The 16,915-nt window shown below is 43.3% G+C and overlaps 1 protein-coding gene across 3 annotated transcripts; it reads right to left on the reverse strand.

Moving 5' to 3' along the window:
- Positions 1 to 347: 347 nt before the first annotated feature.
- Positions 348 to 11,131, reverse strand: LOC120375164 (putative methyltransferase DDB_G0268948). 3 transcript variants are annotated; one of them, XM_039495886.1, is made up of 8 exons: positions 10,994 to 11,131; positions 8,802 to 8,976; positions 5,001 to 5,129; positions 4,595 to 4,755; positions 3,896 to 4,109; positions 2,457 to 2,557; positions 1,913 to 2,050; positions 348 to 1,146 (listed from the first exon to the last, which is right to left on the reverse strand). In XM_039495886.1, the coding sequence occupies exons 3-8, from the start codon at positions 5,109 to 5,111 to the stop codon at positions 1,056 to 1,058; spliced, it is 816 nt and encodes a 271-aa protein (XP_039351820.1). In that variant the 5' UTR covers positions 5,112 to 5,129; positions 8,802 to 8,976; positions 10,994 to 11,131; the 3' UTR covers positions 348 to 1,055. The 3 variants fall into 3 exon arrangements, with proteins under 3 accessions (XP_039351820.1, XP_039351822.1, XP_039351823.1); XM_039495888.1 differs by lacking the exon at positions 8,802 to 8,976 and having other exon boundaries at positions 10,994 to 11,045; XM_039495889.1 differs by lacking the exon at positions 10,994 to 11,131 and having other exon boundaries at positions 8,802 to 8,997.
- Between the last annotated feature and the right edge of the window lie 5,784 nt (positions 11,132 to 16,915).

A 16,915-nucleotide genomic window follows, 5' to 3' on the forward strand; every position in this document is an offset into this window, starting at 1 on the left:
CCCACAGTGTTTGGCGGGAGGTTTGCTTGTATGTAGCTATCATGTTGTTTTCTTGGTTTTTTTTTCCTGGCAGTCCCCTATTAAGCTAGATCAATACCTTCTACAGGAAAATGTTATAATCCAGTATACAATAACTACCCCTCCCTGACCAGCTCACATACAATGTTCATAACATTTCTACATCTCAATATTCTTAGATTATTACGTAGCTCTATGTCCATCAGAGTAGTGGTAAATCACGCTCATTAATTCTAGCTTAGAAACTTCGGGCCAGATTTTCAAGTGCTCAGCACCCACCAATGGAGTCAGATTTTCAAGAGAGCTCATTCATGGCCAGATTGTCACACAGTGCTAGGCACCCAAGGTGCGGAGATTTCTAGAAAATCCCGTCAGTTATTTTGGTGCCTAAATGGAAGCCAAGTTCTTTTGAAAATCTGGCCTGTAACGAGAAGTTCTGTAATTGGCACGTTTTGGGCTAGTCTCTACTTCACTTCATGTGGCGTGCAGACAGTAATACTTATCTACCTGGTACAGCTCTTTGAGGGCTCTGGATGAAAGATGCCTGTGAAGTATTATTACTATAACCCTACAACATGATTGCTGTTCCTATTTGCTTACCCCATTGACAGGGAATTACATATAGCAGTTGATCTTGCTGCAAGTTATTTTCACTCAGTAGGATTATAAAGCCTTCTAAAAATCTCTCAGCTGTTAGGTAACATATTTATTGCATATTCCATATATGATCCAATCTCTGCAGCCTTCTATGTGGCAAAGGGTCCTTGATTTCTTCCAATGCCTGTTGAACGATGGCCAGACAGAACACTGAACTTTTCCTCTTTAAATAGGAAAAAACCCACCCCATGAAAGCCCTTCTAATATTGACACTATTTAATTCTGTGCCTCCTTTGTCTCCCATTGAAGAAGATAGGAGTTTTGCCATTGACTTTATTGAGATCTTAATAAAATATTTTAAAGGTGTTAACATCAGTTATAAGTAGATACTAAAATCGGGATTTTTCTTCCGGCTATGGGGTCATTGCTGGATTTTCCATTCAGGGCCCCTTGCAGCCTAGAACAGAAACACTCCTTATCCCGATCTCTACCTGGGTTTCATTAGAGCAAACTCCCATGGTCTCCAGGAACCTGAAACAAGAAATGGAATAATGGTCACTTACTTTCTCACTATACAGATTGACTCCTGTCCAACCAGAGGCAGAGGTGACAGCCTTGGCATCACAGCCTAAGACATACCTGTCCCACCCAAAACATTCTACTCTTATCAGAAAAATGGATACACAAAAGATAATTCAAGAGAAACTTACTATATCTAAAACAGTTTTGTGACCTGTGCCAGTCACTAACCGTAATTACTGAGGACCGTATGGTAGGCTGCCCATATGGGAAACTCCTTTTGGTGTTACTGGGTTTGAATGAAGAGACTGAAGCCACCATATAGCCCAAGAGATTGTGGTTTATTAGGTTTAAGCTGGAACTGGAAGCTCAAGCTCTCAATATTTTATTTCTTTACTAATACTCAGTACCAAGTATCAGAAGGAGGAAATTAGCTAAGGTGCCTATTTTATGAAGAATCAAGCTAAATATCAAGCTTCCCCAGTGACAGCAATACACATAGGGGATTCTGGCAGAAATACTGGGTCATATCCTCAGCTGGTTAAAGTCGGCATAGCACTATAGAAGTTAATGGGGCTTTGCTGATTTAAGCTAGCTGAGGATCTGTCCCATAAAAAGCCAATGGTTCACAATACTGACCCACAGCAAAGATGGCTGCACCAGTGCAACGACTCCCCACCCTTCCCCCAGCGTTGGAGGTTGTGAGTGACCTCACTCTTCACCTATGTCATACAAGGGAGCCGCCCACATTCTGCTTGTTTTCTTAACTTGTTTTTACCTTTGTTCAGTTTTTTGAAGGAGGGATTTTGCTCCTTCAGGGTCGCTCCTCAGAAAGGCTTGATACATGGAGAAGGACTGGAATAGCCCAATCACCCCAGAAACAGACATGGGAATTCTGTCTAAGATCTGGGTAACTCTGCAAAAGTGGGAAGAAACCAGAGCATTGGAGAAGTAAACCTGGAGGGTAATGGACCTATGCTGACTGATATAATCTGAGGACCTCGCTCATGTGGATTATTAAGATGTGGGGCATGATCTCTTATCCCTTCCCCTTTTTGGACATTTGGTTACGGGGAAACCTCTCTCATTTGATGAAGAGGCCACACAGATGAACCAGACAGACCAAGGACTGGAGATGTGTTTGACATTGGACCAAATGATCTCAGGGCTACCTGCTAGCCGTGAACTCTATTTATCTTCTTCAACCTGCAGTCTCAAAGTGAACACCAATGAATGCTGCCCAAGTGCCCAATATTCCAGAGCTCACACTGCCCACAATGCAAGAGATTACATACAATTCAGTTTTGTCCTCGTCTTCTCACCTCTTCTTGTCTGGAAAAGGCACAGACTCAAACACCTCTTTATACTCTGCAATGACAAGATTTACTTTTTCATCAGCATATTTAAGAAGCAGGTCCTGGGTCTGTAAAGTCAGAACAGAAACAACAAAAATGTTACGTAAGGCCTTGATCCTCCACTCCATTTGAGCTGCACTCCCTGATTCACGGTTGCCTGGCCTGAGGGGAAGTTAGAGCTACACAGGAAAATAACAGAATAATACAGACCCTTCAGACTTTCCCTATACATAATACCCGCAGAAGTTGTGTGAATGAGCTACATTTGAACAATTTTATTTTGGGTTTAATGGTCATTTCCCTCCCCCCGACCACTCACCCACCATTGTTTGTACTAGCAGAATCTCTTTCTGCTGTGTTTGTATAGTAATGTTCTTTTCCAGAGAATTCCATAAAAAACTGCCTTACTTCAAAATGGTGGACATAACCTCTTCCATTGTTCTTACGGGGATTTAGGCCATAAGGCTGACCTCGGTTAAGATGCCCTCTATCAAAATGATCACTGACCACCCAGTAAGAATGAAGCCACCTCTGGGAAGATTGTGGCCACCTGTGCCATCAGGAGGCAGACAGGAATATTGTGACAACCAAGTGAATGGAGACAGCAGCCATTTTTGTTCAGGCTTCCTGCAACCTTACTCTCATTGAGAGCAATGGGAGATAGATACCCTCCTCAAAATGGTCACCTAACAGAGTGACACTATGCAGGTGGGGGAAGACAGAAATATAACATGTCTTTACAATCAGTTTAATCTAAAGAAACCATAGCATTATAATGCCTTAATCAGAACTCTACAGGCAATACATGGTATCAATAGAGGACTGAATTAATGTTTTTCGGGTACCTTGCCAGAGTCATTTTCTTACCTTAAGGAAGGTAAGTCTAACAACAACTCTGAATGTCCTGGGTTTGTAATACTTCGTTAGGGGATAATTACAACAGCTACTAATGTATTTTATCCCAAGTTATTCATATGTACCCTGAGCCATACCTCAATGTGAGGGTAGTTTTTGTCTGGGAATGGGTTTTATGTGATGGAAGCTGCCTCGCACAACCGCTCTGGAAATTCCAAGCTCTGCTCCAGAGCGGGGAGGAACTAGACCATCTCAATACAATGGGTATAATAATTTATATTTAAATGGGCAAAGGCACCTATTATTCTCTATTTCTGTTTTTCGAAATGGGTGACTGTTTTTGCTGAAACTTACAAAAATAAATAAATAATCCGGCATGTGGCAAAGATGCAGAAAGGAAAATTTCAACCCAAATGGTTAAGGTTTGGCAAAGTTATAAGCAGCTGAAAACAGGGTCTTATACTGGAAAGTGTCTAGCAGCATTAAAATATATTATAAACTGCTGTCTGCAGTATCTTTTTTTAAAAAAGAGGACTGTTTTCTTCTCCCACCTCAGTGAAGATTTCTGTAAGCCGCTCTGAACAGTCTTTATAGTGCATACTGAAGTTTGTAGTGTAGGTACTAAGGGCCACACAGCCATGTGGCCTGAGAACTCGATCCACTTCTTTCATGAACTTCGGCATATCAAACCAGTGGGCAGCTGTAAAAGCAGTAATGAGGTCCACAGAGCCATCCACAAATGGCAGCTCCTCTGCAGGGCACACACTATAAAGGGAAACAGGGAAGATATTTCAAATGGGAAGGAGGAGTCTCTACTTGGGACCTGATGTGCATGAAACTTGTCACGTGTGGACTCTGCTGAGAGGAAATGTGGTGTTGTTGAAAATCTGACATTGAAAAAAAGTCTACCTTTTTTGTTCTCTTGGAACTGAAGAGTGATTTGGCCTAAGAATGTCAGCCCAAGTTTTCAAAATTAGAGCTCCAAAATTCATATTTAGGCATTTAATTCAGAACGGCCTAATTTTCAGAAGCTGAGCACCTGCAGCTCCTGCTGACTTCAGATGGAGTCGTGCGTTCTGAGTACTTTGTGAAAAAGCAGGTCCAATATGTTTGAAATCAGGCACCTAAAAATGACTGACCTTGTTTGAAAATGCTGGCCCGTATCTGTCCTGTTCACAAAGTGCTGCTTTGTGCAAAGGTCAGCACTCTGGACACATCCAAGGGACAGCATCCTTTTACGGAACACTTACTGGTAAGAAACATTTGGGAAGGAGGCAGCTTGTTTGGCTGCCTCTATTTGAGCTTCACTGATGTCTGTTCCAACCACCTTCTCAAAATGAGCTGCGAGTACGCGAGTGCTTTGTCCCGACCCGCAGCCGACATCCACTGCCAGACGAATGGGGTCTACTTTCTGAGGAGAGAACAGACACGTCTCAGCAAGTGGAGCACAAATTCTTATGAAGAGTCAAATCTTAGTCGTCTTTACACCCATATACACATACACAGTTCTAGTCACAAAGTAAAGGCTCTGATTCTCCAGAAAATTAGAGTAATGTCTGTGGTATCCTATTGGTTTCACTCCTACTGCATTCTATAGGTCTTCTCCACAGTAGAATTAATAACATGTATTCTCAGCCTAGGGAGAGTGTCACTTACCTTTTCTTCCAGGTAGGAGAAGATGACACTTTGGAGATTTTCAGAGGGAGAGAATCTGTATTTCTGATAGGAATCTGCATTATACTGTGTATCTAACAAACGCACAGCCATGTTCCAGGAATCTGGCACCTACGGGGATTAGGCAAATTCACTTTGTTACATTAGCCATAAGGTGAAACTCTACTGATTATGTAATCATAATACTTCTTATAGGATCAATGGTAGAACCAATAAAATATTAGTCACATTAGGTACTGAAGTTCTAGCCCTTGGAATCAGCTAAGGGCAAAGATACTTCATGTTCAGTATGGGTCAGCAAACTTTGCTTTTTAAGTGTCTTGGTCTTGGGTATAGGTGGTAAATGTAAAAAGCAGAGTAACGGGTTTGTGGGAGGAAATACGACATGGGCCAGATCATCTAGTGCTGGAAATCAGAAGGGAACTGGGCTATGCTGATTTGCACCAGCTAATGATCCGGGCCTATGTTTACAGCAGGTCAAGATTTTAAAAAAGTAGTAAAAAATAACCTTTTTTAAACTGACTATTTGTCCAGAAACAGTCACTCAAACATTGCAAAAATATGACACTTCCTTTTTTTTGCCATTTTAAAATACCTTTTACCATTTGTTTATTCTTTTTTATTCTCCTCACTCATTTTTTAAAAAATTGTCTCCTTCCCCTCTGAAATAACTGTGGGGCTGAGGAAGAGAAAAAAGGGAGACAACCCTCCAAACATGAAAATGACAGAAATACCAGGAAAAATATTTTAGAACTTCAAAAACACTTTAGTATAAACTAAAAAGGGGGCACTTAATACCCTGTAAAATGAGAACCAGCTTTCAAATTTCATTCTGTCTTGTTGAAGCTCTTCCATTGTGTAGAAGCAATTTAACATTCATTGGGCCACACAGAGAGCATAAGAACTACTGTGTAGCCTGGTGGGTTGGGCACACACGTGGGAGACCCCAGTTCATGTCTCTGCTCTGCCTAGTTTCAGACCAGAGATGGGAACCTGGGTCCCCCAAATACCAGGTGAAGGCCAGTCAAGCAGGAATTCTCTGTGGCAGCTGAGTTCTGCAGTCTGACAGGATATCCAGGTCTGAACTGTTCATAGTCCCAAAGATATTCATATCGTATGAAATAACACTGCCTATATGATCAATGGTAAAACCACATAATGTCACTGAGCATATCACAAGCTATTTAGAAAAAAAAATCTGCCGAATAAAAAACCCTGTACATTATGCAAAATGATAAAACCTTGGATATAGAACAATCTCAATATCAGAAAGCAATATCACTTCTTTTACGGATTTTTACATGTCTTGGGTAGAATGCAGGATAAGATATGGAAATAGATATTGTGTATCCTCCCCTGTTATCTTGGTTATTAGGCTTTTCCCCCCCATAACTAACAATGAAGAAATTTAGCAATAGCTGGATTTTCCTTCTGGGCTGCCAAAAAATGTCTTCCTGTGGAAGAGGCATTGTGATGGGTTCAATCATGGCTGGCTCCAGGGGTTTTGCCGCCCGAAGCAGCGAAAAAAAAAAAAAAAAAAAGCCGTGATCGCGATCTGCGGCAATTCAGCGAGAGGTCCTGGCTCCGAGCGGGACTGAGGGACCCTCCGCTGAATTGCCGCCGAATACCCGAAAGGGCCACCCCGCTCCGGAGTTGCCGCCCCAAGCACCTGCTTGATAAGCTGGTGCCTGGAGCTGGCCCTGGGTTCAATGCCCCTGGAGAAGTCTCCTGCTGCCAAAAGGCAGCTAGCAATAGCTGCCAACCAAAGTACCTTGCCATCTCTGTGTACATCCATGCACTATAAGACAGCATTAATCAAAACATCTTTGCTTGTCTCTTCAGTGCATTCTGTCACATTTTTGCATAAGGGGATTCCTGGGTAGGTTATTTGCCTCCACATCAGATTTCTCTGGACAATATTTGACTCTGAAGTTTAAGTCAGCTAATTCTGCAACCCACTGGTGTGCTATGGCATTCAGCCTTGCAGAGAGAAAAAGGGGTTGATAGCATTATAAATAGGGTGACCAGACAGCAAGTGTGAAAAATCGGGATGGGGGTGGGGGATAATAGGAACCTATATAAGAAAAAGACCCAAAAATCAGGACTGTCCCTATAAAATCGGCATATCTGCTCACCCTAATTATAAACCCTGTCCATGAAGGATTGTGTGCAGTAGAAGTTGTCGGGAAACTCGTCAGTTACAGCCCTTTACAAAAACTCCTTTGGAAACTCCAGCTTCCAGCATCTGAATCTGTCATGGGGACAGGGCGCAGACGAATACATCAAAGAGGATGGGAGTTTAAGACCTCTAGGCGCAGCTACGATGGGACTGGTATCAGCACCTGAATATTATAGAATAGTGTGACGGTGCTGCCCGTGGGAGCCAGCTGAGGTCACTCAATCAGGGTGAACTGCAAACCAAACGGGGCAGACAAACCCCAGATGCTGGTGGTTATTCCAATACTTAGATTTACCAACCAGCACAAAACAGCTTCTACAGTACCTCACCGGTCACTTAGAAGTCCAAACCACGCAGTTCCCTTAAAGTGCCCAGCCTCAGGCCTCCATCCAGACACACCTGTCAGATATGATGATGATTCCTAAGAATCTTACTTCATCATATAAAAGAAAAGGTTCTTCCAATCCCAAAGGATCAGCCACATACCCAGGTCCAATTATAACTTAGATCTTACCCAAAATACACGCTATAGCCAATTCTTATTAACTAAGCTAAAATTTATTAAAAAAGAAAAGATAGAGAGTGTTGGTTAAAAGGTTAATCTACAGACAGACTTGAATTCAATTCTTGAGGTTCAGATACACAGTAGAGATGAGCTTGTAGTTGCCAAAAGTCCTTTTAGAAATAGTCCATAGGTTATAGTCCAAGTTCCATGTTCAGGGTGGCTCCAGTCAATGACTGGGGATCTCAATCCTTATGGCTTAAGGTCTCCCCCTCTTGAAACCCAAAGCAGATCTGAGATGAAGAAGGATCGTGTCCCAGGCTTCTTATACATTTCCAGCAGCCTTTCGGCCTGAGAAAACAATAGGCTCAACTCCTTCTCCCAAACATCCTGGCCATTAGCACAGAGTAATTTACCCATTAAACAGTTCAGATAGAGGTTAGCACAACCTTCAAAGAGACACATAGACAATAATACTATTTTACTCAAGTATCATTATAAATGTTAATATTCCTTTTTTGATCTTTGAATTAAAACTATAGCAATAGACAAGACTTGTTTGCTGCCATCACAAGACCTGAGCAAACATTTCCCCTTCTACCTCTAACAATGCAGACTTGCATTTCAAAGCTCTAGTCATTTACATATCTTCCTAACCCGTCCTCAAGGTTCACCCATGGGTCAGGTCAGTTTATGAGTTAATTAACTCTTTCTGGCCCTTTCCCCTTTCAATGAGATATTATATCATAGTCATAACGTCACAAATAGAAACTACCATTCTGTCTCTAAAGGATTTCAATGTATTTCAGTTCTTCGTGCTTTTATTATCAAACCCACAAGGGCATTGAAAGAAAAACACTTCAGGAAGCAGAGTAAAGGACAGAGAGCCAATGAATTATAACCATTTATAGGAGGTAAAAGTTAGGGCTGAGCCATCATCACTTGCCCTTGTGTAGCCCACTGGCCAAAAACATTTTCAGTCAATTGTTTTCCATCCCCAAATCCTGCATTTCTTTCACAGAGATTAAAACTTCTCAACCTGACAAGCTCTGCCAGGCACAAGTTAGCATATGATAAACAGTAGCAATAACAAGAAATGTACCTTGTATCTGTGTATGTCACTGAAACCAGAAACAGAGGGACCCTGACCAGGAAGGAAGAACTCCTGCCGCAGTTGATGAATTAGCTGTATTCTTTCCGCAGCTTGGGGGAAGCCAGCCTGGGAACCCGGAAGCTTCGACTTGCCAGTGCCCAGATCAACCGAGCACCATCCACAGCTGTAGAAACGTGAGAACAGGAGAGTCCATTGGCTGCTGGTTTTCAGCTGAATAAATATAACCAATCAAATGCATTTTAAGAACTGGCCAGTAGAACTCTCCTTTACAATGTTGCCTCTCTTTCTTATCAAGATGTGTGTCCACGGAACAAGAAGTTTAACCCTGGCGAGGATTTTAGGATTAGGATTTATAGCATCATTTTGACTACTTCTGAATCTTAATGTCAGATTTACATGTAGAACCTTAAATCGAATTAAGTTTGATGAATGCAAAAGGATATTGTCAGCAGATATTTGTGGGGTTTAATTGCTTCTCTTTCCCCCTCTCTTGGCTGTAAGGGTCCCCTAGAGATGTGGAACTGAAAAGCTTTCCCAACCAGTTGTCACACTTTCTATATGGAAACGTTCTTGTTTCTTCCCAAGCACCTGGCAACATGCCTCTGCTTCATGTGAATTGCTGCGTGTGTAGTGCCAGCCTCCGTGATTTGTTATCTCCAGTATGACTAACGCCCAGGAATCATGGATGGGGCATTTTTTTTATTCTGCTCTTTAGGAGATTAAACCTATGTAGGGAAGCATGTTACTTTCTGGGAGTGGGTAGATTACCTTCGAAATCTGGATGTATTTTACTATACACACAAATAAATTTATTGAAATGAAAGGGAGATTTTCCTGACTATTGGAAAGATTTGAGAACATAAATCATAAGAGAAATGTCATTGTTGCAACAAATAACTGAGTTTGGTTGATCAGTTGGTGGGACAGAGAAACCACCTCAAACAAAATGAGAACCAGCACTTAGCCGAGAACTCATACTGAATTTGAACTTTTAGACATAGAAAAAGCCTGGTTCACTTTAATCCCCTCCCCAATCGCTGTGCTTTCCAGTTTAAGCCAAGAGTGGAAGTGAAAACAAATATTGACAAAAGGCTGTTCTTACTTTCCTGGTCTGGGCATAACCGGAGCCTGCTGGAACTCTTTAAGCACATAAATAATCCCACTGAAGCCATGTTAGTGAAGTTAATCGTGTCGGTAAGTGTTTGCAGGATCAGGGCCCTAGACTGTCAGGTCTCTGGGGCAGGACCAGGCCTTCATATGTGTGTGTTCAATGCTTGGCAGAACAGGATGCTACTGCTTAATCAAAACATCTTTGCTTGTCTCTTCAGTGCATTCTGTCACATTTTTGCATAAGGGGATTCCTGGGTAGGTTATTTGCCTCCACATCAGATTTCTCTGGACAATATTTGACTCTGAAGTTTAAGTCAGCTAATTCTGCAACCCACTGGTGTGCTATGGCATTCAGCCTTGGAGAGAGAAAAAGGGGTTGATAGCATTATAAATAGGGTGACCAGACAGCAAGTGTGAAAAATCGGGATGGGGGTGGGGGATAATAGGAACCTATATAAGAAAAAGACCCAAAAATCAGGACTGTCCCTATAAAATCGGCATATCTGCTCACCCTAATTATAAACCCTGTCCATGAAGGATTGTGTGCAGTAGAAGTTGTCGGGAAACTCGTCAGTTACAGCCCTTTACAAAAACTCCTTTGGAAACTCCAGCTTCCAGCATCTGAATCTGTCATGGGGACAGGGCGCAGACGAATACATCAAAGAGGATGGGAGTTTAAGACCTCTAGGCGCAGCTACGATGGGACTGGTATCCGCACCTGAATATTATAGAATAGAAACTACCATTCTGTCTCTAAAGGATTTCAATGTATTTCAGTTCTTCGTGCTTTTATTATCAAATCCACAAGGGCATTGAAAGAAAAACACTTCAGGAAGCAGAGTAAAGGACAGAGAGCCAATGAATTATAACCATTTATAGGAGGTAAAAGTTAGGGCTGAGCCATCATCACTTGCCCTTGTGTAGCCCACTGGCCAAAAACATTTTCAGTCAATTGTTTTCCATCCCCAAATCCTGCATTTCTTTCACAGAGATTAAAACTTCTCAACCTGACAAGCTCTGCCAGGCACAAGTTAGCATATGATAAACAGTAGCAATAACAAGAAATGTACCTTGTATCTGTGTATGTCACTGAAACCAGAAACAGAGGGACCCTGACCAGGAAGGAAGAACTCCTGCCGCAGTTGATGAATTAGCTGTATTCTTTCCACAGCTTGGGGGAAGCCAGCCTGGGAACCCGGAAGCTTCGACTTGCCAGTGCCCAGATCAACCGAGCACCATCCACAGCTGTAGAAACGTGAGAACAGGAGAGTCCATTGGCTGCTGGTTTTCAGCTGAATAAATATAACCAATCAAATGCATTTTAAGAACTGGCCAGTAGAACTCTCCTTTACAATGTTGCCTCTCTTTCTTATCAAGATGTGTGTCCACGGAACAAGAAGTTTAACCCTGGCGAGGATTTTAGGATTAGGATTTATAGCATCATTTTGACTACTTCTGAATCTTAATGTCAGATTTACATGTAGAACCTTAAATCGAATTAAGTTTGATGAATGCAAAAGGATATTGTCAGCAGATATTTGTGGGGTTTAATTGCTTCTCTTTCCCCCTCTCTTGGCTGTAAGGGTCCCCTAGAGATGTGGAACTGAAAAGCTTTCCCAACCAGTTGTCACACTTTCTATATGGAAACGTTCTTGTTTCTTCCGAAGCACCTGGCAACATGCCTCTGCTTCATGTGAATTGCTGCGTGTGTAGTGCCAGCCTCCGTGATTTGTTATCTCCAGTATGACTAACGCCCAGGAATCATGGATGGGGCATTTTTTTTATTCTGCTCTTTAGGAGATTAAACCTATGTAGGGAAGCATGTTACTTTCTGGGAGTGGGTAGATTACCTTCGAAATCTGGATGTATTTTACTATACACACAAATAAATTTATTGAAATGAAAGGGAGATTTTCCTGACTATTGGAAAGATTTGAGAACATAAATCATAAGAGAAATGTCATTGTTGCAACAAATAACTGAGTTTGGTTGATCAGTTGGTGGGACAGAGAAACCACCTCAAACAAAATGAGAACCAGCACTTAGCCGAGAACTCATACTGAATTTGAACTTTTAGACATAGAAAAAGCCTGGTTCACTTTAATCCCCTCCCCAATCGCTGTGCTTTCCAGTTTAAGCCAAGAGTGGAAGTGAAAACAAATATTGACAAAAGGCTGTTCTTACTTTCCTGGTCTGGGCATAACCGGAGCCTGCTGGAACTCTTTAAGCACATAAATAATCCCACTGAAGCCATGTTAGTGAAGTTAATCGTGTCGGTAAGTGTTTGCAGGATCAGGGCCCTAGACTGTCAGGTCTCTGGGGCAGGACCAGGCCTTCATATGTGTGTGTTCAATGCTTGGCAGAACAGGATGCTACTGCTGAATATTAAATACAGTCATAATAAACTGTCCGAGAATGTAGTGACTGTTGTTCTCTGTTTGTACAGCACCTGGCACAATGGAATTCTGGTCTAAGAGGAGGGCTCCTAGGCACTACGATAATACAAATAATTAATAATACTATTATAATACTATAATAATACTATTATTATATTTATTATTATATTATTATTATTATATTATTATTATAACCACTAGCTTTAAGGATGATCTCCACTGTATGGGGGTGAGTTTCACCCTTAGGTTATGTGTACACTTCGAGCTGGAGGGGTAATGCCCAGCTTGGAGACATACCCCCACTAGCTCTGATCGAGGTAGCGTGCTAAGAATAAAGCAACGGCAGCAGCAGGAGGAGTGGGAGGGACTAGCTGCCCCAAGATCCCACCTGAGACTCTAGGGAAACACTTGGGGCAGCTAGTCCCTCCCACTGCTTGTGCTGCCACAGCTGCACTATTTTTAGTGAGGTAGCTCAATCGGAGTCAGCCTGGATAGGTCTCCTCAAGCTGGGCATCGCCCCCTCCCCCAGCTCAAGGTGTAGACATACCAATAGTGGTGAATGCAGAATCCTGCATGTCTGATCATTTAACACCCATCTGACACAAGGGAGGACAAAATCGTTGTAATCCAAGACTTCTCTGTAAAATGCAGTTAGTAACTGACTCTGTGCCCCAAACTACATTGAGTGGGAGGTCAAATAAATAGAAAGCCCTCTTGAAGCAACAGAAGTTGGTCCAACAAAAGATATTGCCTCACCCACCTTGTCTGTCTAATATCCTGGAAGTCACACTTGTACAACAAGACTGCGTACTCTTGAAGCTCTGTCAGTATATACCAGTTCCTTCTCAGATTTATAGGAAAGTTGCTCCCTCTACTGCCCAATGAAGTAGGTGCAATATCTATTCATTTAGACCACAAGGGCTTGTCAACACATTGAAATTGTATCACTTTAACTTTAAGTACAACTGGCCTAGGGGTTGTCATAACAGATTAGCTCATTGGTTAGCCTGGTGCAGTCTGCTGCCTTCAGAAAAGGACGGTACCCAATGCTTCAGAGGAGACCTCCTCAGTAGTGATCCCACCAGGCAGCACTGTGCTGTAGTGTACGGCGCAATGTGGGGAATCTCTTTCTGCTCCCTGCAAGTGATTGTTCCTGAAGTGTGAGATAAATTATCCATCACTTTCAGAAATCCAGATCCGGGGGCCTGGTCCTCCTTGGGCAGTCACTGACTCCTGTGGAAGATGGATGCAAAGCACAGTCAGGCTGAGTTTGGAGCATTGTGCAGGCACTTTAAACAGCTACAGAAGGTGCCCAGCAATGGAAAATCAGGCCCACATAATCTGTCTCAATGCCCTGCTGCAGCAGTGAATCCCAGTGACTATATGCTGTGTAGTTGGTTCCAAATGTCCCACCTGTTAGTTTTGTTGAGTGTCTCCTTTGTATTGTACGATAGGCTGCCGGAGGAGTAGAAGGGACAGATTTTCATTCCCCCTTCAGAATTTCTAACAGCTAAATTAAAAGCAAAATCACTGATATCTGACCACGTTAGAGACAGATCCTCAGTCAGTAAAAACCACTGTAGCTTGGCCAGAGTCAGAGTTATAACAGTTTACATGTGAAGTCACGAAGGTACATTGATTTATATCTGAAGTCAGAGCTCTAACTTACAGCAGCTGTCAATTCCAATTCAGCAAAGCATTAGCCAGTGTTCTTAGGTCCATCTTATCCAGCAAAGCACTTAAGCCCCTGTTTAATTTTAAGGATATACTTAAGTCTCATTGAAGCTGATGGGACTTCAGCATGCGTCTGAAGATAAGCATGGTCTTAAAGTGCTTTGCTAATAAGGTAGGACTGCTGAATCAAAACCTTATTGCTCAGGTTTCCAGAAAACTAACAGACAGCTGAGTACATTTTCTCTTTGTTAATTTTATTTGCTGTCACCCTTCTCCACCTACTAGACAGAAGCTCTAATCAGCAAAGGGCCATTAGGTGTCCTGCAAAATCTCTCCAAACTTTGATTTTGAAGTTGGGTGCGCAAGGAACTGCCCATCTTGAGTGTACATCACTCAGCGTAAGGCAGGTGCAGTCCTCTCACAACTACCTGCTATTGGGAGTTCTCTTTCTTTTGGGTGTAACCCGTCTGCCAGGGTGTTGTCACCAGCAACAAGCATTGGGTTCAAAAAGCTAGGAATCCCTCTTCAAACTGGCAAGTACCACTGGCTCAAGGCCCCATCCAGAGTTTCTGGGATCACTAAATACCTTCCCTAGGTATCTTCAATAGGCAACCATTCTCCACTGCAGGCAGTGGGCCTGGATATGAAACAAGGAAAACATTAGGGGAAAACAGTGTGAACGATTTCACTCTCATCTCCAAGCACCCCTTGTGGCTGGGCACCTTAATTCCAGGCTTAAGGTCTCATTTCCTTTGTTGGGCCTCTAAGGACGCCACCACAGGCTCCCCAGTCTCAATAATATCCATCCTTGGGGGCGGTTTATGATGAAAACAAGCTGCAAATAATCCATAACAAGTGTCCCAAAACATCTTTAGAAAAGCTGGACGAGCACAAGTCCATGGGGCCGGATGCGCTGCATCCGAGGGTGCTAAAGGAGTTGGCTGATGAGATTGCAGAGCCATTGGCCATTATCTTTGAAAAATCATGGCGATTGGGGGAGGTCCCGGATGACTGGAAAAAAGCTAATGTAGTGCCCATCTTTAAAAAAGGGAAGAAGGAAGATCCAGGGAACTACAGGCCAGTCAGTCTCACCTCAGTCCCTGGAAAAATCATGGAACAGGTCCTCAAGGAATCAATTCTGAACCACTTAAAGGAGGGGAAAGTGATCAGGAAAAGTCAGCATGGATTCACCAAGGGCAAGTCATGCCTGACTAACCTAATTGCCTTCTATGATGAGATAACCGGTTCTGTGGATGAGGGGAAAGCAGTGGATGTGCTATTTCTGGACTTTAGCAAAGCTTTTGATACAGTCTCCCACAGTATTCTTGCCAGCAAGTTAAAGAAGTATGGGCTGAATGAATGGACAGTAAGGTGGATAGAAAACTGGCTAGATGGTCGGGCTCAACGGGTAGTGATCAATGGTTCCATGTCTAGTTGGCAGCCGGTATCAAGTGGAGTGCCCCAAGGGTCAGTGCTGGGGCCAGTTTTGTTCAATATCTTCATTAATGATCTGGAGGATGGTGTGGACTGCACCCTTAGCAAGTTTGCAGATGACACTAAACTGGGAGGAGTGGTTGATACGCTGGAGGGTAGGGATAAGATACAGAGGGACCTAGACAAATTAGAGGATTGGGCCAAAAGAAATATGATGAGGTTCAACAAGGACAAGTGCAGAGTCCTGCACTTAGGACGGAAGAATCCCATGCACTGCTACAGACTAGGGACCGAATGGCTGGGCAGCAGTTCTGCAGAAAAGGACCTAGGGGTTACGGTGGACGAAAAGCTGAATATGAGTCAACAGTGTGCCCTTGTTGCCAAGAAGGCTAATGGCATTTTGGGCTGTATAAGTAGGGGCATTTCCAGCAGATCGAGGGATGTGATCATTCCCCTCTATTCAGCACTGGTGAGGCCTCATTTGGAGTACTGTGTCCAGTTTTGGGCCCCACACTACAAGAAGGATGTGGATAAATTGGAGACAGTCCAGCGGAGGGCAACAAAAATGATTAGGGGGCTGGAGCACATGACTTATGAGGAGAGGCTGAGAGAACTGGGATTGTTTAGCCTGCAAAAGAGAAGAATGAGGGGGGATTTGATAGCTGCTTTCAACTATCTGAAAGGGGGTTCCAAAGAGGATGGATCTAGACTGTTCTCAGTGGTAGAAGATTAAAGAACAAGGAGTAATGGTCTCAAGTTGCAGAGGGGGAGGTTTAGGTTGGACATTAGGAAAAACTTTTTCACTAGTAGGGTGGTGAAGAACTGGAATGGGTTACCTAGGGAGGTGGTGGAATCTCCTTCCTTAGAGGATTTTAAGGCCTGGCTTGACAAAGCCCTGGCTGGGATGATTTAGTTGGGTTTGGTCCTGCTTTGAGCAGGGGGTTGGACTAGATGACCTCCTGAGGTCCCTTCCAACCCTGAGATTCTATGATTCTATGATAGTCCATTTATCATACCTAGTGCACAGTCTTTAAAATCCCGTGGCCTATAATCCACCAAGATAGCACATACTGTGCTCTGGTGTATTCTACTGGACCCAAGCCCTTCTTCGGTCTTCTCCGATCCTTTTGTCAGGACAGCCACCTCAGCCCTTCCAGGCAGAGTGCAGCCCTGCTCTCCCCAGGGGGAACCCTGCAGCCTCTGCTAAGAGGTGCTCACCCTCACTAGAAGAGCATCCATCACTCACCTGCAACGTTGGCACGTAAGCCCTTCTGCTGCTCCCTGGCCTTCAGCTCTCTGGTCCTTGGCCCCAGCTCTTCAGCATTGAGATGTCAGTGGGAAGGCTCCTCCCCTGCCTTCAGACCTCTGGCCCTGGCTTGCAGCTTAGGGAGACCAGCTGGCAAATGCCTCTGCTGCTCTCCAGCCTTCCTCCAGGAACCTGTTCCCTGGATGATTCTCCCCGATCCTTTATAAACTCAGGTGCTGCCC

The sequence above is a fragment of the Mauremys reevesii genome, linkage group 11, assembly GCF_016161935.1.
Source record: "Mauremys reevesii isolate NIE-2019 linkage group 11, ASM1616193v1, whole genome shotgun sequence".
NCBI classification, from domain to species: Eukaryota; Metazoa; Chordata; order Testudines; family Geoemydidae; genus Mauremys; species Mauremys reevesii.

Excerpts from the sequence above, each read along its gene's own strand:
- LOC120375164 (XM_039495886.1), bottom strand. The coding sequence starts at position 5,111 with ATGGCTGTGCGTTTGTTAGATACACAGTATAATGCAGATTCCTATCAG. Across the intron at positions 4,756-5,000 it reads TCTCCTACCTGGAAGAAAAG|AAAGTAGACCCCATTCGTCT; the intron begins GTAAGTGACACT and ends TTCTCTCCTCAG. Across the intron at positions 1,147-1,912 it reads CTTCAAAAAACTGAACAAAG|GTTCCTGGAGACCATGGGAG; the intron begins GTAAAAACAAGT and ends TTCTTGTTTCAG.